The 26,109-nt window shown below is 44.4% G+C and overlaps 1 protein-coding gene across 2 annotated transcripts in view; it reads right to left on the reverse strand.

Annotated features, from left to right (window-relative positions):
- ULK1 (unc-51 like autophagy activating kinase 1) overlaps positions 1-26,109 on the reverse strand; it is a 158,812-nt gene that overhangs the window by 97,225 nt on the left and 35,478 nt on the right. For both annotated transcript variants that reach the window (XM_075322133.1, XM_075322125.1), the window contains exons 4-5: positions 19,019-19,051; positions 16,128-16,164 (exon numbers count right to left, since the gene is read on the reverse strand). In XM_075322133.1, coding sequence (XP_075178248.1) covers positions 16,128-16,164; positions 19,019-19,051 — 70 coding nt within the window. The remainder of the gene's footprint in view (positions 1-16,127; positions 16,165-19,018; positions 19,052-26,109) is intronic.

Consider the following 26,109-nt stretch of genomic DNA (forward strand, 5'->3'; position numbering starts at 1 on the left):
GTCAGACCCCAACCATACCAATGTGTAAGCCTCTGACAATGGTGAAAAATGGATAAGTATTGTCCAGCCCAAGTCCCTGACTATCCCTTTATAGAGCCCAATGGCTTTTTGGTACACAGTTCTATGAGTAAAGCTTGCATAACAATCATCATTGTTGGCAGCACATTGTCCAGTGTAAACAGGCCATGTGCTGCCGAGAACAATGTCCGTCTATACACAGAACAATCTATTAGTGGTCTGTCCATGTAGGACACTTGGCTGGCCGGTCTCAGCAGACTATGAAACAACTGCCGATTGGCAAACATGCAGCCGATCACTGGTCTTGTAGACAACATGCCCCCTTTTGTGGCCGATCACTGGTCTTGTAGACTACATGCCCCCTTATGTGGCCGATCACTGGTCTTGTAGACTACATGCCCCCTTATGTGGCCGATCACTGGTCTTGTAGACTACATGCCCCCTTATGTGGCCGATCACTGGTCTTGTATAGTACATGCCCCCTTACATCTCTTTTTATGGAAATTTAATAAAACCTGTTCTTTTTATTCTTGCAGAAAATAAACAATGGCGTCCGTTTCCCGCTATGTACAATATACACACAGCACAACAGGATTAAGACATTCACAGGACGCAAAGATAAAAGTGAACTTTTCCATTTCCACAAACACATCAGTACCCCGTCTGCCCCCGGCCGCTCCGCCAGGGCCACAGTAGCTAGAATAAAGGCCAGCGTCTTCCAGCACAGTCCTCTAAGGCTGGAGGTTAGTAAACGCTTCGGAAAATATCCTCTATGTTGTAACAGCACTTCAGAGCAACACAGGAAATGGAAGGTTAAATTCCCAGCAAGCGTGGGAAAGTGCACGGCTAACATGGGCTGTAGGGGAAATACGCAAGATGAATAAATAATGGAGAGCTTTTTATTAGAGGGATACATGAACATGCAAGCGGCTCTTATACAGTGACACGGCTGCCTTTATGTAATGAAGTCAACAGCATTATATCACCTGTCATCATTTCTCTTTATCTGTGCAGATATACAGTGGGTACGGAAAGTATTCAGACCCCTATAAATGTTCCACTCTTGGTTTCATTGCAGCCATTTGTTAAATTCAAAAAAAGTTCATTTTTTCCTCATTATTGTACGCTCTGCACCCAATCTTGACAGAAAAACAAACATGTAGTAATTCTCAAAAATTTTAAACAAGAAAAACTGAAATATCACATGATTAAGTATTCAGACCCTTTGTTCAGACACTCATATTTAAGTCTCATGCTGTCCATTTCCCTGTGATCCTCCTTGAGATGCTTCTACTCCTTCATTGGAGTCCAGTTGTGCTTAATTAAACTGACAGGACTTGATTTGGAAAGGCACACACCTTTCTGTATAAGACCTCACAGTTCACAGTGCATGTCAGACCAAATGAGAATCATGAGATCAAAGGAGCTGCCCAAGGAGCTCAGAGACAAATTGTGGCAGTGCCCAAGGTCCCTACGAGCACAGTGGCCTCCATAATCCTTAAATGGAAGAAGTTTGGGACCACCAGAACTCTTCCTAGACCTGTCCATCCAGCCAAACTGAGCAATCGTGGGAGAAGAGCCTTGGTGAGAGAGGTAAAGAAGAACCCCAAGATCACTGTGGCTGAGCTCCAGAGATGCAGTAGGGAGATGGGAGAAAGTTACATAGTTACATAGTTACATAGTTACATAGTTACTTAGGTTGAAAAAAGACCTAGGTCCATCTAGTTCAACCTTCCTCCACCAGTTCTACATTTAGTCACTAAGTCATTTATAACCAACAATGTTTTGTGTACTGAGGAAATCATCCAGCCCTTTTTTAAAAGCTGTTATAGTATCTGCCATTACTACCTCTTGTGGTAGTGTATTCCACAGTCTGACCGCTCTAACTGTAAAGAACCCTTTCCTATTTAGGTGTCGGAATCGCTTTTCTTCCACTCGCAGTGAGTGCCCCCTGGTCCTTAGTATTGTTTTTGGAAGAAATAAGTCATGTGCCAGTCCTTTATATTGACCACACATGTATTTATACATATAAATGAGATCTCCTCTGAGACGTCTTTTTTCTAAGCTAAACATATCTAACTTTTTCAATCTGCCATCATATGGGAGGCCTTCCATTCCTTGTAATAGTCTAGTTGCCCGCCTTTGAACTGACTCTAACTTCTGAATGTCCTTTTTAAAATGTGGAGCCCAAAACTGAATACCATATTCCAGATGTGGTCTTACAAGTGATTTATAGAGGGGTAACAATACGTTGGGATCACGGGATCTAATCTCTCTTTTTATACACCCTAAAATCTTGTTTGCTTTAGCAGCTGCTGCTTGACATTGAGTGCTGCTGCTCAGCTTATTTGTAATGAGAATACCCAAGTCCTTCTCCTGTTCTGTAGTCCCGAGTTTACTTCCATTTAATGTATACGCAGCTATAGGATTACTCCGTCCTAGGTGCATTACTTTACATTTATCAACATTAAATCTCATTTGCCAAGTATCTGCCCATTCTGACATCTTATCCAGATCTTTTTGTAATATTGTACTATCCAGGTCAGTTTTTAATATCCTACATAGTTTGGTGTCATCGGCAAAGACTGACACTGTACTATCAATCCCATCCACAAGGTCATTAATAAAGAGAGTAAAAAGAATCGGTCCAAGCACAGATCCCTGCGGCACCCCACTGCTGACTATAGCCCATTTAGAGAATGTACCATTTATGACTACTCTTTGTTTCCTATCTCTTAGCCAATTCCTTACCCAGTTGCATAATGTGTCCCCTAGTCCTTGCTTCTGGAGCTTTAGTATAAGGCTATTATGTGGTACAGTATCAAATGCCTTTGCAAAGTCCAAATAAATCACATCAGCTGCATTACCAATATCCAGGTTTGAACTTACCCCCTCATAGAACCCCAACAGGTTGGTTAGACACGACTTATCTTTCATGAATCCATGCTGTTTGTCAGTTATCATATTATTTTCTGCAATATATTTTTGCATGCCATCCCTTAAAATGCCCTCAAAAACTTTGCATACTACTGATGTCAGGCTTACTGGACGGTAGTTGCCTGGATCTACCCTCTTACCTTTCTTAAATATTGGTACCACATCAGCAATCCTCCAATCCTGAGGCACCAACCCCGTTACAAGTGAGTCTAAAAAGATGAGATACAGCGGTCTGTCGATTACGGAGCTCAATTCCCTCAATATTCGTGGATGAATGCCATCTGGCCCTGGGGATTTGTCAATGTTTAATTTACTCAGATGTAGGCGTACTTCATCTTGTGTTAAATTAATTATATCGGGTGGTGGACTTTGATTTTTCACTTGTTGAATGATCCCTGGTACAGTCAGTTCCTTGGTGAATACAGATGAGAAATGCCTATTTAATATCTCAGTCTTTTGTTTGTCCTCTATAACTAACTTGTTATTATATTTTAAGGGTCCGATACTATCCTTTGTTTTCCTTTTGGCATTAATGTATTTATAAAAGATTTTGGGATTTATTTTAATGTCATTGGCGATTTTTGTTTCAGTAGCTAGTTTTGCTTGTTTGATTTCTTTTTTGCATTGCCTATTGATATCTTTATACTCCTGCAATGCTATTTCTGTATTCTCAGCCTTTAAGATTTTAAACGCCCTTTGTTTTTGTTTTATTATACTTTGTACAGTCTTATTTATCCATAGTGGTTTCTTTTTATTCCTTGACATTTTATTTCCAGAGGGTATACGTTTTTTACAGGACTCTAGTAGTATATCCTTAAACTTACCCCATTTATGTTCGGTATCCCCAGTTACCATGACTCTGTCCCAATCTACACATTTAAGCTCTTCCCTTAATTTGTTGAAATCAGCTTTCCTAAAATTCCAGGTTTTAGCATTCCCCCTTTGAAATGTTCTATTGAATATTACGTCGAAGCTTACCATATTATGATCGCTGGTGCCCAAGTGCTCCCGGACCTGTAGATCTGAAATTGTATCCGGTCTATTTGACAGGACCAGATCTAGCAAATTATCTCCCCTGGTCGGTTCACCTACCATCTGAGAGAGGAAATGGTCTTGAATGGTAGATAAGAACTTACAGCTTTTAGCAGAACCAGAAGATTCTATGTCCCACTGTATGTCTGGATAGTTGAAATCCCCCATAATAAGAACCCGATTATTATTATTAGCTGCCTTTTCAATTTGTTCCAGCATTTCACCCTCTATTTGTTCAGGTATGTTTGGAGGCTTATAGCAAACTCCAATTAGCATTTTTCCATTATTCCCCTCCCCATGTACATTTACCCATACTGACTCTACATTGTTGCTGTTCCCCTCAATGTCATCATACAACACAGGTTTTAGGTTAGATTTGATAAATATACACACCCCACCACCTTTTTGGCCTTTCCTGTCCTTCCTAAATGTACTATAACCCTGTATGTTTGTCACCCAGTCATGGCTTTCATCCAGCCAGGTTTCCGTAATGCCCACCACATCATAATCCATGGTTGACATAAGAGTCTCCAATTCATTCATTTTGTTTGCAAGACTTCTTGCATTTGCCAGTAGACATTTAATCCTATTAACACCTTTATTACTCCTAGCCTCCCTACGTTCCTTGTATGTCCCATCCCCCCCTAATCCTTCATTGACCCCTACCGTTTCCCTGTCTCTAGCTGCTCTATCTATCCCCTTATTTGCTCCACTACCCTCCCTCCCCCCCGATCCTAGTTTGCACAAAGTCAACTATCCCTGTAGCCCTCCACCAGTCGGGCCTTTATAGCAGAATGGCCGACGGAAGTCTCTCCTCAGTGCAAGACATATAAAAGCCTGTATAGAGTTTGCAAAAAAACACATAAAGGTCTACCAGACTATGAGAAATAAGATTCTCTGGTCTGATGAGACGAAGATAGAACTTTTTGGTGATAATTCTAAGCGGTACGTTTGAAGAAAACCAGGTACCTCATCACAGTGAAACATGGTGGTGGCAGCATCATGCTATGGGGGTGTTTTTCAGCTGCAGGGACAGGATGACTGGTTGCCATTGAAGGAAAGATGAATGCAGCCATGTACAGAGATATCCTGGAAGAAAACCTCTTCCACAGTGCTCTGGACCTCAGACTTGGCCGAAGGTTCACCTTCCAATAAGACAATGGCCCTAAGCACACAGCTAAAATAACAAAGGAGTGGCTTCAGAACAACTCGGTGACCATTTTTGACTGGGCCAGCCAGAGCCCTGACCTAAACCCAATTGAGCATCTCTGGGGAGACCTGAAAATGGCTGCTACCAACGTTCACCTTCCAACCTGACAGAACTGGAGAGGATCTGCGAGTAAGAATGGCAGAGGATCCCTAAATCCAGGTATGGAAAACTTGTTGCATAATTCCCAAGAAGACTCATGGCTGTACTAGCTCAAAAGGGTGATTCTACTCAATACTGAGCAAAGGGTCTGAATACTTATGACCATGTCATATTTCAGTTTTTCTTTTTTATAAAATTTGCAAAAATTTCTACATTTCTGTTTTTTTTCCTGTCAAGATGGGGTGCAGAGTGTACATTAATGAAAAAAAATGAACTTTTTCGAATTTACCAAAGAATGAAGAATGAATAATTTAAAGGGGTCTGAATACTTTCCGTACCCACTGTATAAATCGTAAAGGTATGTGCAAACAGGGCTTTTAAGAAGTTTTGTTATAAAAGTGGATACTCTCCAAAATCCTCCTCTAAACCTCTTGGAAAAATCATCCAAGGGTGTGTGCACATGACGTCTTTTTCACGTGGATTACACCCGAAATCCACTTAAACAAGTGCTGCAAAAGTGCCAAATAAAATGAACATGATGCACAGCAATGTCACAATGACTTTGCCATTGTGGACGTTTAGGGTATGTGCGCACGTTGCTTTTTACCTGCTTTTTACCTGCTTTTTTGCTGCTTTTTCTTCTGCACTGTTTAATGCCAAAATGGATGTGTTCTTCTATTCAAGCAAAGTCTATGGGAATTTGGGTTTCTTGTTCACACTATGTTGTTCAAAATGCTGCCTTTTTGTGGCAGAACTTTGGTCAAAAACTCAGCTTTGCAGTGCAAAACCCAAATGGCAAAAACAATTGACATGTTGCTTCTTTGAAAAGCTGAGTTTTTGACCAAAGTTCTGCCTCAAAAAGGCAGCATTTTGAACAACATAGTGTGAACAAGAAACCCAAATTCCCATAGACTTTGCTTGAATAGAAGAACACATCCATTTTGGCATTAAACAGCGCAGAAGAAAAAGCAGCAAAAAAGCAGGTAAAAAGCAACGTGCGCACATACCCTAAGTCTTAGATCACTTCTTTTAACCTCTTCAGGGTTCAGAAATCCTAAAGCATTTACAGCACCAGTCCAGCATTTTTATTGCTCCACTGCAGTGTTGCTTTAAATCTAAGTCCCCTGCCCCCTGTCTTATACTCACCTGTCACCATCTTCTTCTGTTTCCAGTGTTGCTCCGTTCGGTCTCCCGTGATTTGTGACCTGCCAGCAGTTTCAGTGTTTCATGGAGCACCAGAGGACACAACTCAATACGTCTCTATGAGAGCCTCGGTCAGGCCTCATTTTGACTCTCATATAGTAGTACTGAGAGGTTGCGATGTAACTTCTGACTTCTGGCCAGTCAGAAGTTACACTCACAAGATGGCGCCGCGGGATCGGAGCGCCGTCAGTAAAAGGTGAAGCTGCCGGAAGGTGACTATAAGCCTGGAGACAGGGAACTTACATTGACCCGACATCACCGAGCCCGTCCCCAGTCTTCCTGAGTGACTGGGCTGTGGGTGGCGTTTCACCGCTCATCACAGCCCAGCATGTTGCACGCGCTCACCTTTGCTGCAGAGTGCCACGTGCAGAAGTGATGCTGGGCTGTGACGCTCACTCAGGAAGACTGTTGCTGGCCTCGGTGATGTCGGGTCAACTGGAAGTTGACATGACATCACCAGATCTCAGAGGTCATGGAGCACGGGGGTCACTTCATGGGGATGAGCGAACCACAATAGCGACGCTCAGAGGCAGAATTGGCTGAGCAAGGTATTTAGAAAAAGCCTTCCCTATTAATTTTACAGAGATGTGGCCACTATTGCAGAATAGTGAACACCCCTTTAAGAGCAAGAAAAAAGGCATTTCAAGACTGTCGACACTTTTTTTGCTTTGCTGTACAGACGTAAGGAGCAAAATACAGAATGACATAAGAAATCTTCAATGCTCCACTCCAGATCCTGTTTTCCAAACTTTTCTAACTGTACAATTAGATTTCTTTTCATTAGGAGAAAATATAAGCTCAAGCCTAGAAGCACTTCTTTTACTTCTCATAACCTAGATTTTAGGTAAAATGCTCAATCTATTACTAAATAATTTAGATTCCTATCGGGGGTAGAAATCCTAATTGTCAATGTCGACTCTTGAAAGGACCTTACTATATGACTTAGGATAAGAAGTCAAGTCAGGAACTTCATTTGCAGACCTGTTTCGTGGTATTTGCCCCTCATTAGTACAAAGCAGAAGATCTGGTTTGGCTGGGTGGGAGCCTTCTGACAAGTGGTCCAAAGGGTAAAGCTTGTCCTTGTGGAGAGTGCGGGTGTAAGGGGAATTATAAGCCATGCAATACTCTGCTGGGAATTTGAATAAACACTATTTATATTGCACAATATCCACCCTGTTAAACAAAACCTTACTAAGGCCCGCTTCCTACCTGTCGCACGTACCCATTATAACCGATGGTGATCTTCACACGTACGTGTTTTCAGACGAACCATCTGAACTACATGTGAGCCTGTGCAATACATACACACGTCTGTTTTTCCAGCATCACGGATATCGAGAGCCAATAGAAGTCTATGGGCTCATGTAAACACGTGCACACATGGATGGCATCCGTGTGCTGTCTATGTGCTGTACATGTTTAGCATTGAAAGCATAGGAGAAGCTTTGTCATTTCATTTTCTATATCCATACCAGAAAAACATGGATGGCACACATATTTAAAACCGCACAAATAAATGGGTGATAAAAATAAAGATGGATGGTGAGTATACAAGTCTTTATACGATGTGTGATGCCTTCTCCAGTCTTCTGTGTCTGTTCTCGTCATCTAGCGAGGTACATCCCAGTAATGTATGTATTCAGTAGGACAGGCCCCGGGGGATTTATACGCCAAGTCCTCATCACAGCTCTCTGCGGCACCCGATAATAAGCAGTTTATTCGCTCCCTGGACGCTGCTTTGCCAGCAGTGCCTGGAAGTAACTATATCCCTTTGTTTATTTCTCTGGGATGACGATGTGACCGAATGATTCTCCCAGGAACGGGCTGTTTGTTTAGACTTTTTCCTCTCATCTGCCTGGCATGAGATCTGATCCGCAGGGTAAACACACACTGTCTGACCAGGTCACTCCTAGGATACGTCTGGTGTAACATCCGGAGTGAGCATGACTGCCTAGCATGGAAATCACACAGAGAATGGAAAAGATCAAGACATTCCCAGAGATGCTACATAAGTATTCCACCTCAGTTTACGCCACCGTCTAAGGGGCACTTTGCACACTACGACATCGCAGGTGCGATGTCGGTGGGGTCATGTCGAAAGTGACGCACTTCCTGCGTCGCTCTCGACATCGTAGTGTGTAAATCCTAGGTGATACGATTAACGAGCGCAAAATCGTCGTAATTGTATCATCGCTGCAGCGTCGGCGTAATCCATAATTACGCTGACGCAACGGTCCAATGTTGTTCCTCGCTCCTGCGGCAGCACACATCGCTGTGTGTGAAGTCGCAGGAGCGAGGAACATCTCCTACCTGCGTCACCGCGGCTCCCCTCGGCTATGCGGAAGGAAGGAGGTGGGCGGGATGTTTAAATGCCGCTCATCTCCGCCCCTCCGCTCCTATTGGCCGCCTGCCGTGTGACGTCGCTATGATGCCGCACGACCCACCCCCTTAATGAGGAGGCGGTTCGCCGGCCAGAGCGACGTCGCTCGGCAGGTGAGTGCATGTGAAGCTGCCGTAGCGATGATATTCGCTATGGCAGCTATCAAAAAGATATCGCAGCTGCGACGTGGGCGGGGACTATCGCGCTCGGCATCGCATCATCAGCTTGCAATGTCGTAGTGTGCAAAGCCCGCCTAAGGCCGGGTTCACACCACTGTATTTGCAGCCCAAGAGCTATCTGTGAAATAAACACACAGCCTCGGACCAATGTTATCCAATGGGGCAGTGCAGATAACCGATGCCAATGTTATCCAGTGGGGCAGCGCAGATGATAGATGACAATGTTATTCAATGGGGCAGTGCAGATGATCGATGCCAATGTTATCCAATGGGGCAGTGCAGATGATCGATGCCAATGTTATTCAATGGGGTAGTGCAGATGATCGATGCCAATGTTATCCAATGGGGCAGTGCAGATGATCGATGACAATGTTATCCAATGGGGCAGTGCAGATGACCAATGCCAATGTTATTCAATGGGGCAGTGCAGATGATCGATGCCAATGTTATTCAATGGGGCAGGGCAGATGATCGATGCCAATGTTTTCCAATGGGGCAGTGCAGATGATCGATGCCAATGTTATCCAATGGGGCAGTGCAGATGACCGATGCCAATGTTATTCAATGGGGCAGTGCAGATGATCGATGACAATGTTATCCAATGGGGCAGTGCAGATGATCGATGACAATGTTATCCAATGGGGCAGTGCAGATGACCGATGCCAATGTTATTCAATGGGGCAGTGCAGATGATCGATGACAATGTTATCCAATGGGGCAGTGCAGATGATCGATGACAATGTTATCCAATGGGGCAGTGCAGATGATCGATGCCAATGTTATCCAATGGGGCAGTGCAGATGATCGATGCCAATGTTATCCAATGGGGCAGTGCAGATGATCGATGCTAATGTTATTCAATGGGGTAGTGCAGATGATCGATGCCAATGTTATCCAATGGGGCAGTGCAGATGATCGATGACAATGTTATCCAATGGGGCAGTGCAGATGACCGATGCCAATGTTATTCAATGGGGCAGTGCAGATGATCGATGCCAATGTTATTCAATGGGGCAGGGCAGATGATCGATGCCAATGTTATCCAATGGGGCAGTGCAGATGACCGATGCCAATGTTATTCAATGGGGCAGTGCAGATGATCGATGACAATGTTATCCAATGGGGCAGTGCAGATGATCGATGACAATGTTATCCAATGGGGCAGTGCAGATGACACTGACAGAATTTTTGTGTGAAAAACAATCACATCATGACCTATTGTCCTTCAAATATTAGATGAGACTCATCCATTCAAGTGTATGGGTGGGAGAAAAAAACTAACGGCATCCGATATTGATGAAGTCATTGCAATTCTGTAACATAGGGAACTGTAAAAGGTCCTATACAATACAAAGAAAATGATTGCAAACAGATAACAATTGAGAAGGAGATTGTCCCACTTTTCTGGATGAAAATTGGACTGATTTTTTATACTGAAGTGTGACCCTACTCTTATGCTTGGTTTACACATGTCAAGAGGCTGTTAAATGACCACTGATCAGCTACATGCACGCTAGTGTGGATACATGCATGCTTATTGCCTGCGGATACATGTATGCTAATGACCTGCGGATACATGCATGCTAATGGCCTGCGGATACATGTATGCTAATGGCCTGCGGATACATGCATGCTAATGGCCTGCGGATACATGTATGCTAATGGCCTGTGGATACATGCATGCTAATGGCCTGCGGATACATGTATGCTAATGACTTGCGGATACATGCATGCTAATGACCTGCGGATACATGTATGCTAATGGCCTGCGGATACATGCATGCTAATGGCCTGCGGATACATGTATGCTAATGGCCTGTGGATACATGCATGCTAATGGCCTGCGGATACATGTATGCTAATGGCCTGCGGATACATGTACGCTAATTGCCTGCAAATACATGTATGCTAATGACCTGCGGATACATGTATGCTAATGACTTGCGGATACATGTATGCTAATGGTCTGCGGATACATGTATGCTAATGACCTGCGGACACATGTATGCTAATGGCCTGCGGATACATGTATGCTAATGACCTGCGGATACATGTATGCTAATGGCCTGCGGATACATGTATGCCAATGACCTGCAGATACATGTATGCTAATGGCCTGCGGATACATGTATGCTAATGACCTGCGGATACATGCATGCTTACTGCCTGCGGATATATGTGTGCTAATGGCCTGCAGATACATGTGTGCTAATGGCCTGCGGATACATGTATGCTAATTGACTGCAGATACATGTGTGCTAATGGCCTGCAGATACATGTGTGCTAATGGCCTGCGGATACATGTGTGCTAATGGCCTGCGGATACATGTGTGCTAATGACCTGCGGATACATGTATGCTAATTGACTGCAGATATATGTGTGCTAATGGCCTGCAGATACATGTGTGCTAATGGCCTGCAGATACATGTGTGCTAATGGCCTCCGGATACATGTGTGCTAATGGCCTGCGGATACATGTATGCTAATTGACTGCAGATATATGTGTGCTAATGGCCTGCAGATACATGTGTGCTAATGGCCTGCAGATACATGTGTGCTAATGGCCTCCGGATACATGTGTGCTAATGGCCTGCGGATACATGTATGCTAATTGACTGCAGATATATGTGTGCTAATGGCCTGCGGATACATGTATGCTAGATGAAGAGTATGAAGAGTTCCAGGAAAAATGCTTGAGTTCGGCATTGACTTCCATGATACTCGGGTACTAGAGTTGAGCCCTTCCAAGCATTTGACTTGCCCGTTATGAGTACCAAGTACCCAAGCATGGTAGTGCTCGCTCATCACTACTCGTTTTGAGTACCGAGCACCCGAGCCTGGATTGTTACAAGTATCGAGCACCTGAACATGGTAGTGCTCACTCATCACTAGTTATGAGTACGGAGCAACCGAGCATGGTAGTACTCCCTCATCACTTCTCGTTACGAGTATCGAGCACCCAAGTATTGTAGTGCTCACTCATCACTTCTCGTTACGAGTACCGAGCACCCGAGCATGGTAGTGCTCACTCATCACTTCTCGTTACGAGTATTGAGCGCCCGAGCATGGTAGTGCTCACTCATCACTTCTCGTTACGAGTACCGAGCACCCGAGCATGGTAGTGCTCACTCATCACTTCTCGTTACGAGTATCGAGCACCCGAGCATGGTAGTGCTCACTCATCACTTCTTGTTACGAGTATCGAGCACCCGAGCATGGTAGTGCTCACTCATCACTTCTCGTTACGAGTATCGAGCACCCGAGCATGGTAGTGCTCACTCATCACTTCTCGTTACGAGTATCGAGCACCCGAGCATGGTAGTGCTCGCTCATCACTTCTCGTTACGAGTATCGAGCACCCGAGCATGGTAGTGCTCACTCATCACTTCTCGTTACGAGTATCGAGCACCCAAGCATGGTAGTGCTCGCTCATCACTACTTACTGCCTAAGAGGTAACTACAAAATGTACATTGAGCGCTTATGATACTGGCTCACTCTGATAAATGTCTTGTAATCTACCTTATACATGGGTGTCCTACATGGGAGTAATGTCTATATGCCATTACATACAGAAAATGTTCAAGTCTCAATATTCAATAGTAGTTCTGCTTTTAGAAGTGATATACGGTAAGTACCATAAATATCCATAGAGGAGGATTTTATGAAGGCAGAGACATTGGCATATACTAATATACAAAGCGACTTTGTTGTCCTTATGGTCACTCTATGTCTGGCCAGATGACTACTCTGTCACCAGATGGCGGTTATAGAGAGAATAGAAAATGATGGGCACACGTTGGCAAGGTGTTCTTGTTCTGTCTGCCGCGGAGGTAACTATAAAGCGTTCAGCAGTCTGGCTACACGAGGACACAACCTGGCACTCAGCTGTCAGCCGCTTCATGTGCGGTAGGTTTTCATTGCTCCCATAAGATCCAAGACAGTAAATAATAAACTACATATAAAGTAATCAAAAGAGATTTGCCTAAGGATTCCCAATATATCTCTCTGTACACAACGCAAGTAACAAGAGCAAAACAGACAACATTTCCAATAAAGGCAAAGAAATACATTATATACACATTAGTAACTAAAACCACCTAAACTGTACATGTGCAAAGCGGTGAAATATTCTGCCCCCTGAATACCACGGGTACCAGCCATAATCCTGCAGTAGGCACGCTATGCAGCCATGACACAACACGCCGCAGCACGTCTGTAAGAAATACATGGCTTATTCTTCCAATTCAGTTATGGTGTTTTTTATGTGACATTTAATCTGTTGTCTGTGCAGAAGATCATAGATCCACGCTGTGTCTGTGCATACTGTCAGTCACATATACTCAGACAGATTGTGCCCAACAGTACGCACAGACAAGAAGGAGGCCGAGGCGTCCGTCCACCATAGGATCCCACTGTTAAGAGATGTATTTTCCAGTGGCAAAGTATTCCTGGACAGCTAAACAAATGGCACATAGGCGCACATCTGCCAGACGGAGGCCAGAAGGACACACTTTCAGCCAGCATCTGGTGTATGGGTGCCCATAGCAAAATTACTACGGTATATATACACTATATGTCTGGAAAAACTTCCAGAATTTATACCGTGGCTAGATCCTCAGACGCAGTGCCTTAGGGGTACTTTACACGCTACGACATCGCTACCGATATATCGTCGGGGTCACGTTGGACGATCAACGTTCGCAAAATCGTTCCAAAACGGTGATCGTTAACACGTTGTTCATTTCCTTAATATCGCTGCTGCCACCGGTACGATGTTGTTCGCCGTTCCTGCTATGTGTGACACCGCGGGAGCGACGAACATCTCCTTACCTGCGTCACTGACAATGCGGAAGGAAGGAGGTGGGCAGGATATTACGTCCCGCTCATCTCCGCCCCTCCGCTTCTATTGGCCGGCCGCTTAGTGACGCCGCAGTGACATCACTATGATGCCGAACGCACCTCCCCCTTGAGGGAGGGATTGTTTGGCGGTCACAACGACGTCGCTGACCAGGTATGTGCGTGTGACGCTGCCGTAGCAATAATATTCGCTACGGCAGCGAGCACCAAATGTCGCACGAGTGACGGGGAAGGGAGCTATCGCGCTCGACATTGCTAGCAATCGCTAGCGATGTCGCAGCGTGTAACGTGCCCCTTAAGCCTGCTTTACACACTTCAATAGATCTTTCAATCCGTCGTTGGGGTCAAGTTGTAAGTGACGCACATCCGGCATCGTTCGTGATGTATTTGCGTCTGAAACCTACATGCGATCGATATTGAACGAAAATACGGTGATCGCGTACACGTCGTTTATTCCTCATACATTGGACGTTTGGTAGTACGAAACTAGTCAATTGTAACGTGTGACATCCCTCATACGATTTCGTTGTCTGATGCTATGAGCGCAGGTGTGCGCTCTGCACCGCAGCTTAAAAAAGGTCCGCTTCAGAGCGCAGCTGAAAAGCTGCGTTCTGAAGCGCCTCACAATGTCTGTCATGCACTAATCTCTGTCAGTCCGTCACTATCTCTGTCCCTCTCTCTCTGTCCATGTCAGTCTATCCCTCTTACCCCCTCTCTCATATACTCACCGATCCCCGATCTCCAGCGCAGCGCTGCACGGCATTCACACTGCTCCGGCGGCTTTTACTGTTTTGAAAAAGCCGGCCGCCCATTAAACAATCTCGTATTCCCTGCTTACCCCGCCCACCGGCGCCTATGATTGGTTACAGTGAGACACGCCCCCATTGCATACCTGCTATGAATATTAGGAAAAAGGAGATATTTAGCAATCGCATTGATCAATGTAACTGAGCCCCAAGGCCTCGTCAAGGCATATCTCTATATTGGGGTCCCTAGCTCTGTGACCCTAACTGTGTGTCATCTCATTGCAATTAAAAACTGCTATGGGTGGAGAGGGGTAACTAAGGACTTTCTTATATAGGAGATGGAAAAAACATGGCCGAAAGGGGCGGAGCTGTGTTCACATTCAGAAAAAAAAAAAAAGCTATGGGCTGCCAATAACTCCTTATTACCCCGATTTGCCAACGCACCAGGGCAAATCGGGAAGAGCCGGGTACTGTCCCAGAACTGTCGCATATAATGTATGCGGCAATTCTGGGCGGCTGTTGGCTGATATTGTTAGGCTGGGGGGCTCCCCATAACGTGGAGCTCCCCATCCTGAGAATACCAGCCTTCAGCCGTATGGCTTTATCTGGCTGGTTTTTAAATTGGGGGGGACCGCACGCCATTTTTTTAAATTATTTAATTATTTATTTCAATACACAGTATAGACACGCCCACCGGCTGCTGTGATTGGGTGCAGTGTGACACCTGTCACTCAGCGTGGGGGGCGTGTCTCACTGTAACCAATCACAGGTGCCGGTGGGCGGGGTAAGCAGGGAATACGAGATTGTTTAATGGGCGGCCGGCTTTTTCAAAACAGTAAAAACCGCCGGAGCAGTGTGAACGCCGTGCAGCGCCGGGGAACGGGGATTGGTGAGTATGAGAGAGGGCTGCTAACTTCAGTAATTTAGGAGATTAGCGGTCACCGGTGAGTCCTTCACTGGTGACCGCTAATCAGGACGCGACACAGACGGAGCCGCAGCATGACCGTGAAGTCGGGTGAAGTTCACCCGAGTTCATTCTGACAGTGCGGCTCTGTCTGTGTCTGCTGTCATCTGCCATTCAGCTCTGCTACATGGCTGTCTGTGTCTGCTGTCAGCGGTCATGTAGCAGAGCTGAACGGCAGATGACATAGTAAAAACGCATCCCTACACATTACACACGCTTGTCAAGTCAATAAATAAAAAAAAAAAAAGGGTGTACAATGCATACGTCACGGAACACATGATCTAAAGGATCGCACACAAAATTGACCAATTTAACATAGGCTACTAACGCACGTGTGACAGCAAATGAACGACCTATGTGCAATCTCATTAGATCGCATATGCGACCTGGGCGTGTCACATCGCATACGAGATCGCATCCCTAATTGTAAGGTGTAAAGCTGGCTTTAGTTCTCTTGAAAGACTACAATCATTGATAGAAAAAAATACTTTTTTACTTACTGTGCAGGTAATCTGCTAAATCGCCACCATTGCAGTACTGAAAAGCAGAAGAAGAGAATAAACATTGAGAAACGTCTGCAAACCAAACACATTGCACAATACTGAATACTCTACAATAGTAGTGGCAGGACTACGTGGGCATATACTCTAAAATGAGAAAACTGATGGCAGTTCCTAACAGACAAATGTGAACAGGTGCAAACTGAACAAGAAATGTACTCTAAAATATACAGCTGCACTCTGAGACGCTAAGGTATGTAAACATTGAATTTAGGAATTTGGACATACATTACTACTAAGGGTTTTTTAATTTTCTGTTAGTAGATTCCTGCTCGCCCATAAAATTGTAGGCTTTTCAGCCTGGGTAGAGGCATTTAGCTAGAGACCCAGCAAAAAAGATACACCTTGATGCTGGTTGCTGGGCTCACATAAAACTGGCCTTTTTATGTGCTAAATGTCTCAATTTTTACATTTATTTCCTAATAAGTAATGTAGGTCCAAATTCCTATATTCAATATTTGTATACTTTAGTGTCTCAGAGTGCAACTGTACATTTGCTAGAGTATCACTTAAATCTCATTGATATAGGGAGGAGTTGTGGAAGTGCCCATAAGCCCAAAACAGCTGTTGGCCGACCTCTTGCACCTGCACCTTCTTGTTTCCCCTCCTCCACGTGCTGGTAACTGTTGCGGCTGTGGTTGTATGAAGTTGACCAAATAAAATACAAAGTTTTATATGGATGTCGAGTGCCGCTACTTCTATGGGACTAAGTGATTTCTCCTCCCACACTGGAATCTACAAGCAGAGAACCCTTATCTGAAAGTCCGGGTTTCAAGGGATTTACTGGAGCCCGGTTAGTGACACAGTTCACAGACCGGGTGGTGCTGACTTGTGCATGACATCTTCTGATTGTACACTTATTTGTTAGAATATACTTCATGTTCAGTTTGCACCTGTTCACATTTGTCTGTTAGGAAGTGCTGTCAGTTTTCTCACTTTAGATTATAGGGTCTTGACTGGGCACTCTTTCTCACCAGCTTATGGCAAGTTTTAATTTTCTATTAGCAGGTTACTGCCCGCCCATAAAATTGCAGACTTTTCCGCCCGGGTAGAAACATTTAGGTGAGGGCCCTGCAAAAGAGATATGCCTTGATGCTGGCTGCTGGGCTCACATAAATCTGGCCTTTTTATGCTCTAAATGTAACCATTTTTTTATTTATTTCCTTAGTAGTTATGCATGTCCAAATTTTTATATTCAATGTTTTCATACCTAGTGTCTCTGAGTGCAGCTGTATATTTGTTACATGTGGGCATGTTCTGTATAAGAAGTGGGAGTATGCTGCTGATTAAAATGTGAGTGACCTTTCTATAGGGAACAAAAGGATCAGGTGTATTGAAGTCTCATAATCAGAAGGTCGTCAACAGACTGTGGTTGGATAGTGCAGATAAAATCAGTTTAATTGGAGGCTTTTAATGTATATGAAGGCCTTTAAGGTAAAGCCAGCCAAGCACATAAGAAAGATAATATCCTGACAGTGTGCATGTCCGACATATCTACAAAATACTCCAAATAAGGCCTAAGGCCCTGTGCGCACTAGAAAAAGGATTTTTCTCAAGAAATTTCTTGAGAAATTTCTTGAGTCTGAAAGGTTAGCGCACTGGCGTTCAAAAAACGCACCAATATTGCATGCGTTTTTACGATGTTTTTGATGCGTTTTTTTCCGCAGGTTGGTCCCTGCATTTTATCTATGGCAAAAAACTCAGGTACTTGCAGAAAAGAAGTGACATGCACATTTTCTCAAGAAATACTGCAGAAAGAATTTTCTTGAGAAAAAAAACGCAGCGTGCGCACAGCTATTTTTTTTTACATAGGTTACAACCATTTTCTCAAAAAATTTCTGCAGCAAAAAAACACAGGTAAAAACGCAGTGTGCGATAAAACATCGCATTCCACTCGGACCAATATTAACCTATGTGCCAGCACCATGAGCGATTATTTTCTAAGCCCTAATCGGACCAAGAAAACAATCACAGCATGCTGCGAGTGGAATGCAATCCTGTTTCTCTCGCACCCATTCAAGTCTATGGGGCAAGAGAAAAATCGCACTGCACTCGCGGTACACCGGTGTAATGCGAATGCAGAGCGAGAATGGCAATAGCCGGCTACGGAGGAGAGATAAATCCCTCCCTCCCCTCCTCAGTGGCAGCTTGCCCCCCGCAATGTGGTCTGATCGCATGATCGAACCTCAGTGGCAATGACAATCGCCTGCCGATGTGCTGCCAGCGTGAGCAGAGTGTCATGCAAGGATCGCAGTAGTCACCGTGTCGCCCCAGCCTAACATGCTTGATCTTCATTTGAGCCACCATAGATTTCCACAGGATCCTGCCAATGTTGATGGAATCCACTGAGAATAATCTAATGTGTATATGAAGAATTAGTTTGAGATTACTGTAATCTGTGCTGCCCAAAAGTCGTCAGTTCCACCGGCGGAGACAAGCTAAAGGCAATAAGAGTGGGAATTCCTTGATCATCTTTCCTGTTCTGAATATATACGGATGGTTTCTGAGAGAGGGTAAGGCTTAAAAAAAAAAATATTGCAGCATAATGCAAATGAATAGGGATCCATTATGGTTCGTAAGGACCATGACTGCGACAAGCAGAAAATCCGACTGGTTCTGACTTTGTACCACTTGCTTGTCGTGCTATCTTGAGACCCCATCTGCGTTAGTGATGTTTGGCCACATGACCTGTGTCCCACCTAAAGTAATTGTGCAGCCCCAGCCTAATTGTTATGTAACAGATCGTTCATTGTTTATGTAGTATTAGCTATCAGTATAGCTTCACACAATGCTGTGTATATGTGATTACAGTATATCGCAGACAAACTCACCTCCATAACCAGGTACACCGAATTGGCCACTTCCTAAAAAACAAATAAATGGACATTAGATAAGATCCAATTACATAACTGATTATATGACTTAAGGTGGCAACATCGCAAACGACATCGCTGTAACGTCACCGGTTTTGTGACGTTACAGCGACCTCCCCAGCAACATTGCAGTGTGTGAAACACATCAGCGACCTGGCCCCTGCTGTGAAGTTGCTGATCACTACAAATCGTTCAGGACCATTCTTTGGTCCTTTGTTTCCCGCTGTGCAGCAAAGTCTCAGTGTGTAAAGGGGACTTAAAACACTGGAAACGAGTGATGTGTCACAATATCTGTCAATCACTATTCTCTGTCAGTCGGTCTCTCCCTCTCGGTCTCAATTCTCTCTCTGTCGGTCCGTCACTATCTCTGTCCCTCTCTCACAGTCTGTCGGTCATTTTCCCCTCCTCTCTCATACTCACCGATCCCCGATCCCCGGCGCGGCGCTGCACGGCATTCACACTGCTGCGGCGGCTTTTCCTCTTTTGAAAAAGCCGGCCGCTCATTAAACAATTTTGTATTCCCTACTTTCCCCGCCCACAGGCGCCTATGATTGGTTGCAGTGAGACACGCCCCCACGGAGCTGCCACTAAATCCTAGATTAATCATGTCAGGCGTCTCCCCGAGATTCCTTCCATGATTAATCTGTAAATTACAGTAAATAAACACACACACCCGAAAAAATCCTTTATTAGAAATAAAAAACACAAACACATTCCCTCATCACCAATTTAATAAGCCTCCTTGTCCGGCGTAATCCACGGACCTCCAGCGTCGCATCCAGCTCAGCTGCATGCAGGTGACAGGAGCAGCAGAATACACTGCCGCTCCTGTCACCTCCACGCAGCTAATGAAGACAGCCGCGCGATCGGCTGAGCTGTCACTGAGGTTACCCGCTGTCACTGGATCCAGCGGTGGATGCAGCGGTGGCCGCGGGTAACCTCAGTGACAGCTAAGCTGATCGCGCTACTCACCGCCGCTCCGGTCAGCTCCACGCAACAACTGAGGTGAGTATCGCGATCAGCTGCTGTCACTGAGGTTACCCGCGGCCACCGCTGCATCCACCGCTGGATCCAGGTAACCTCAGTGACAGCTCAGCTGATCGCGCTATTGCCTTCATTAGCTGCGTGGAGGTGACAGGAGCGGCGGTGTATTCTGCTGCTCCTGTCACCTGCATGCAGCACAGCTGGAAGCGACGCTGGAGGTCCGTGGATTACGCCGGACATGGAGGGCTTTTTGGGGCTGATTAAATTGGTGATGAGGGAATGTGTTTGTGTTTTTTATTTCTAATAAAGGATTTTTTCGGGTGTGTGTGTTTATTTACTGTAATTTACAGATTAATCATGGAAGGTTTCTCGGGGAGACGCTTGACATGATTAATCTAGGACTTATTGGCAGCTATGGGCTGCCAATAACTCCTTATTACCCCGATTTGCCAACGCACCAGGGCAAATCGGGAAGAGCCGGGTACAGTCCCAGAACTGTCGCATATAATGTATGCGGCAATTCTGGGCGACTGCTGACTGATATTGTTAGGTTGGGGGGCTCCCCATAACGTGGAGCTCCCCATCCTGAGAATACCAGCCTTCAGCCGTATGGCTTTATCTGGCTGGTATTAAAATTGGGGGGGACCGCACGCCGGTTTTTTTAATTATTTAATTATTTATTTCACTGCACAGTATAGACACGCCCACCGGCTGCTGTGATTGGGTGCAGTGAGACACCTGTCACTCAGCGTGGGGGCGTGTCTCACTGCAACCAATCATAGGCGCCTGTGGGCGGGGAAAGTAGGGAATACGAAATTGTTTAATGAGCGGCCGGCTTTTTCAAAAGAGGAAAAGCCGCCGCAGCAGTGTGAACGCCGTGCAGCGCCGCGCCGGGGATCGGTGAGTATGAGAGAGGAGGGGAAAATGACCGACAGACTGTGAGAGAGGGACAGAGATAGTGACGGACCGACAGAGAGAGAATAGAGACAGAGAGGGAGAGACTGACAGAGAATAGTGATTGACAGACATTGTGACACATCACTCGTTTCCAGTGTTTGACTAGCTAGGTCGTTCTGCAGGTCCGGATCGCTGTTGCGTCGTTGGCCAGGTTTGCCTGTTTGACAGCTCACCAGCGACTCACCAGAGACTTTGTAGCGATCCCGGCCAGGTTGGAATTGCTGGTGGGATCGCTGAAAGTCTCAGTGTGTAAAGGGGCTTTTACACAGCGTGTTTTCAGGTAAGGGTGATGGACATGATGTACAGCAGGTTTTCAGCACACAAGGGGTTATCAGGCAAATTAAATGCAAAACCAGAAGTGTAAATTTGCTCCTGTCACCATTTCCCTAGGAAAAGTGTCATTATTGTTTTTTCTTTTAATACAATGACTACGCGACTAATCCGTGGATATGCTACATCCGCGTGATCTGCAGCAACGGCCGGGCCATATGTACAGCATTTCTTTTATGACACCTAATAATGCACTGAAAGAACAGGGAATTCTGAGAAATGTTTGCTTTGATTTATTGACCATGACATTATCCATTAACATTCTGCTGCCTGGTTAATAAAGCACCCAGAAGCCTAGGGGCGAAGCACACGGATTATTAGACGGGGGAGTACTGCACCGTACAAAAAGAAGAGGGACAGGAGCCTTTACAGAGAGATTTTGGAATCGGCCACACTTGCTCCATGGTACAGTGTGTTTACTACGCAATCATTTGCTTATATAGCACCAACATATTCTGCAGCGCTGTAACACTCACTATCTAGATTGGAAAACAGTGATCACCACTGAGCCACTTTGCTGCCCAAATTACTAATCTTATTTTCATGTCACATCCCTTTTTTTTTTCTTGTGTAATTTTGTAAAAATGAAGCAAGATGTGAAGAAACCCTTATGGTATATTTCTTCTCGCTGCAGTGCTCTTGTGCGTGGCCACACTGCCGATCTGTACTGGTCTATAAAAGAGCGTTCACACATGGGGCGACCCCAGTACCTCTTTATGACTTCTATTTTACAGACGTTTTTCCCATCACAACATAGAGCGTTGCATGTTCCACCGCACTCTGCATGTGCCGAAATCTTCAGGGGAGAACATCTCTACAAATTCTGCTTCAACTATCAATCCCAATCAGTTTTTACACCATATCATACAGGGTGTAGAAGAAATTAAGGCCCACTAGCTGCATATAAGAATAATTATAGCCAACTCTTCTGTGTTTTATTGTCAGATGTCGGGTGTAAAGCCGGCGTCACACTTGCGACTGTAAAATCGGTCCGATTCTCATGCTGGAAAGTAGCATGAGCTCTGTCCGAGTGTTGATTCGTGTGCAATGCAACTGCAATGCGATTCTGTGATTTTTCTCTAGATTGTAGTCCATGTGCAAATCGTATGTGATCCGTTTTTATTCTCAGCAGCTATGTCATCTGCCATTCAGCTCTGCTACATGGCCGCTGACAGCAGACACAGACAGAGCCGTGCGATCAGAATGAACTCAGATGAACTTCACCCGACTTCATTGTCATCTCGCGGCTCTGTCTGTGTTGCGGCCTGATTTTCGGTCACCGGTGAAGGTCTCCCCGGTGACCGCAAATCCCCTGAGTGACTGAAGTGATCTGTGCGATCAGTGGTCCCGGTATTGAGGTTACCCACGGCCACAGCTGGAGTCCTCCACCTGAGAGCGTTGGCCACGGGTAACCTGAGTGACGTCATCGCTGAGAGCGCGACTCACTTCAGTTGCTGTGGGGAGCTCACAGAGAGCGGTTGTGGTCTGTGGCCGCTCTCTGTCAGCTTCCGAAGTAGCAAAGCTGAAAGCATCGTGGGACCTCTGTGGATTACGTCGGACCTAGAGGGGTATTTGGGGATTTTAATAAAGTGGTGAAAGAGGGTGGTTTTTTTTGTCTTTTATTCCAAATAAAGGATTTTTGGGTGTATGTGTTTATTTTCTTTAACTTACAGGTTAATCATGGAAGGTATCTTGGTGAGACGCCTGCCATGATTAACCTAGGACTTAGTGGCAGCTATGGGCTGCCATTAATTCCTTATTCCCCCGATTGCCACCGCACCAGGGCAATTCGGGATGACAGGGTACAGTCCCGGGACTGTCGCATCTAATGGATGCAGCAATTCCGGGCGGCTGCTGGCTGATATTTTTAGGGTGGAGGGCTCCCTATAACGTGGGGCTCCCCATCTTGACAATACCAGCCTCCAGCTGTATGGCTTTACCTTGGCTGGTATGAAAATTGGGGGGGACCGCACACCGTTTTTTTTTAAATTATTTATTTATTTATTTTACTGCACGATATAGACCCGCCCACCGGCAGCTGTGATTGGTTGCAGTGAGACAGCTGTCACTCAACGTGGGGACATGTCTGACTGCAACCAATCATAGGCACCGGTGGGCGGGGAAAGCAGTGAATACGAGATGGATTAATGAGCGGCCGGCATTTTAAAAAGAGAAAAAGCCGTTGGAGCTTTGTGCCAGCCGTGCAGCGCCGCGCCGGTGATCGGTGAGTATGAGAGAGGGGGTGAGGGAGAGACTGACAGAGAGAGATAGAGACCGAGAGAGAGACCGACCCACAGACAGAGAGGGATTGACCGACATCGACAGACCTCATTCATTTCCAGTGTTCTCTGCAACATGCGATAAATGTATTTAGAAAAACGCATGTCACTAGGATGGCGTGTGTGCCGTCCGTGTGACATCCGTTTTTTCTCTTGCACCCATAGACTTGCATTGGAGTGACTCCCGCGAGAAACTCTAAAAATCGCAGCATGCTGCGATTTTTTTCTCAGTCCGATTTGAGCTGAGAAAAAAAAGCAGATCGGAGCTGCCTCATTGATTAACATTGGTTTGAGTGCAATGCGAGATTTTCTCACATTGCACTCATGCGCGTCAATCACAAGTGTGAAGCCGGCCTAAGAGTAACATTTTCTCTTATCCAACCTAAACTCCCAGGAGGTGATCACTAGTGACCCCGAGATGCATGCAGGCTCCGGTGTCTCTTCTGCCTGGTAACAGGCCTGCCAGCTCTGCCCACCCTACAGCAGCTGCCTCCTACTGATAAGGGGCCATTGCAGGCCATCTGTTGATGTCAGGAGCACGTAGGCCTGCTATTCTTCTATTTAGGTAGGACAAAGGAGTTGGGGATATAAGAACAAGTCTGGACCTAACTGACCCCCCTCATTTCCCTATGAATGAAGTGTGTGTGCGCATATAATATATATACATAAATAAGAGTTATGTACGTGTATATATATATATATATATATATATATATATATATATATATATATATATATATATATATATATATATGTATGTATGTATGTATGTATGTATGTATGTATGTATGTATGTATATATATATATATATATATATATATATATATATATATACACACACACACACACACACACACACACACACATATATATATATATATATATATATATATATATATATATATATACATATATATATATATATATATATATATACATATATATATACATATATATACACACACACAAACTTATACATATACACACACATATATATATATATATATGTATATGTATAAGTTTGTGTGTGTGTGTGTTTATATATATATATATATATATATATATAAATTATACAATGATGCGTTTTCAATACAATCCCTTTATGCAATGCTGCTCTGCTGCTTGCCACCATTCACTAGTAATCAACTACTAAAATATAATCAAGACTGATCACATATATATAATATACATATATAATATACATATATAATAATAAATAATAATATATTCAGTGATAATATATAATAAATGTCATCCAATGCCACCAATAATCTGTGGCTTGGTGAAAGACAGAAGATGGGCAGAGGTGATAGAAATTTATATTGTCCAGATGTAGACTCATTTGCAATAATTAATTCTCATCGGGAAAGTTAAAACTTTCATATTCTAATATTTTAAATTGTGTCAGAATAGTCTTGCAGTTGTCACTGGGACTTTTTAGACTAGTACTTTCAGGAACAGTTTTCAGCAGGTTTCTTATCAACAGAGGCAGGGTTACAATAACAGGGTACCACAGGATCCACCATTCAAGACAGGTGATGGCGCAGCTTCCTTTCCTTCACAATGACCCTAGCACATGCTCATTAGATGCTTTAACACAAAAGATAAGATCCAAGTCAGTCTATTGTTGCTAAAGTACAGTATATGTGCAGTTCCTGAAAGAACAAGAAGTTCTGCAAACGTTTTTTAATAACTTTGACTATGCTCCAAATTGCAATTGTAAAACAAACAGTTTCAGTAACAGAGGTATAGTGTAATTTCTCCAAAGGTTAAAAAAGAATTGGACTAGTAATTAGGGGCCCGTGTAACTTGCACAATCCCAACACTACTGTCGTATGTCCAGTATCAGATTTTTGTAAGAATCACAAATTAAGACTTGAAGACCCTAATAGAAAATCTCCAAAAGGTCCTCAAACCATCACGGATCTTTAATAGCATAGTTCTGCTCATATGGGATAATGGGACAACTTGGGACTTCCTTAAAGGGAATCTGTCAGCAAGTTTTTTGCTATGTAATCTGAGGACAGCATACTGTAGGGGTTAAAAAAAAAGCTATGCCTCTCTTATCAGACTCTATGCTGTTTACTTAAACTAAAGGCTTTATCACTTGGTGATTATCATTGCTGTGACTAGGTGGCTCCTGCCATGTTGTCTGACATGCTCCCTCCTGTGATTGACACCTCAATGTACAGTCTATAGAGAGCCCGGTGTGGGCAGGACAGCGCTCAGCTCTGCTGGTTTAGCTAAAGCTAAAACTTAGAACAGCTGAGTCAGTAATCTAAGTGATACACTGTTAGATTCAGAGTCTCTTTCCCTACATCACGCTGCTCTCAGGTGAGGTAGCAAAACCTGCTGACAGATTCCCTTTAGCTTCAGGGAAAACTGCAATTTGATGATTTCTGGATAGACTTTATATTATATGCTAGGTCACTTACAGATCATGGCTATTTAAAGCCCCACAGAAACATATGATCTTCTCCGACCTGTAATATTGGACC

Source organism: Anomaloglossus baeobatrachus, chromosome 1 (genome assembly GCF_048569485.1).
Source record: "Anomaloglossus baeobatrachus isolate aAnoBae1 chromosome 1, aAnoBae1.hap1, whole genome shotgun sequence".
NCBI lineage: Eukaryota > Metazoa > Chordata > Amphibia > Anura > Aromobatidae > Anomaloglossus > Anomaloglossus baeobatrachus.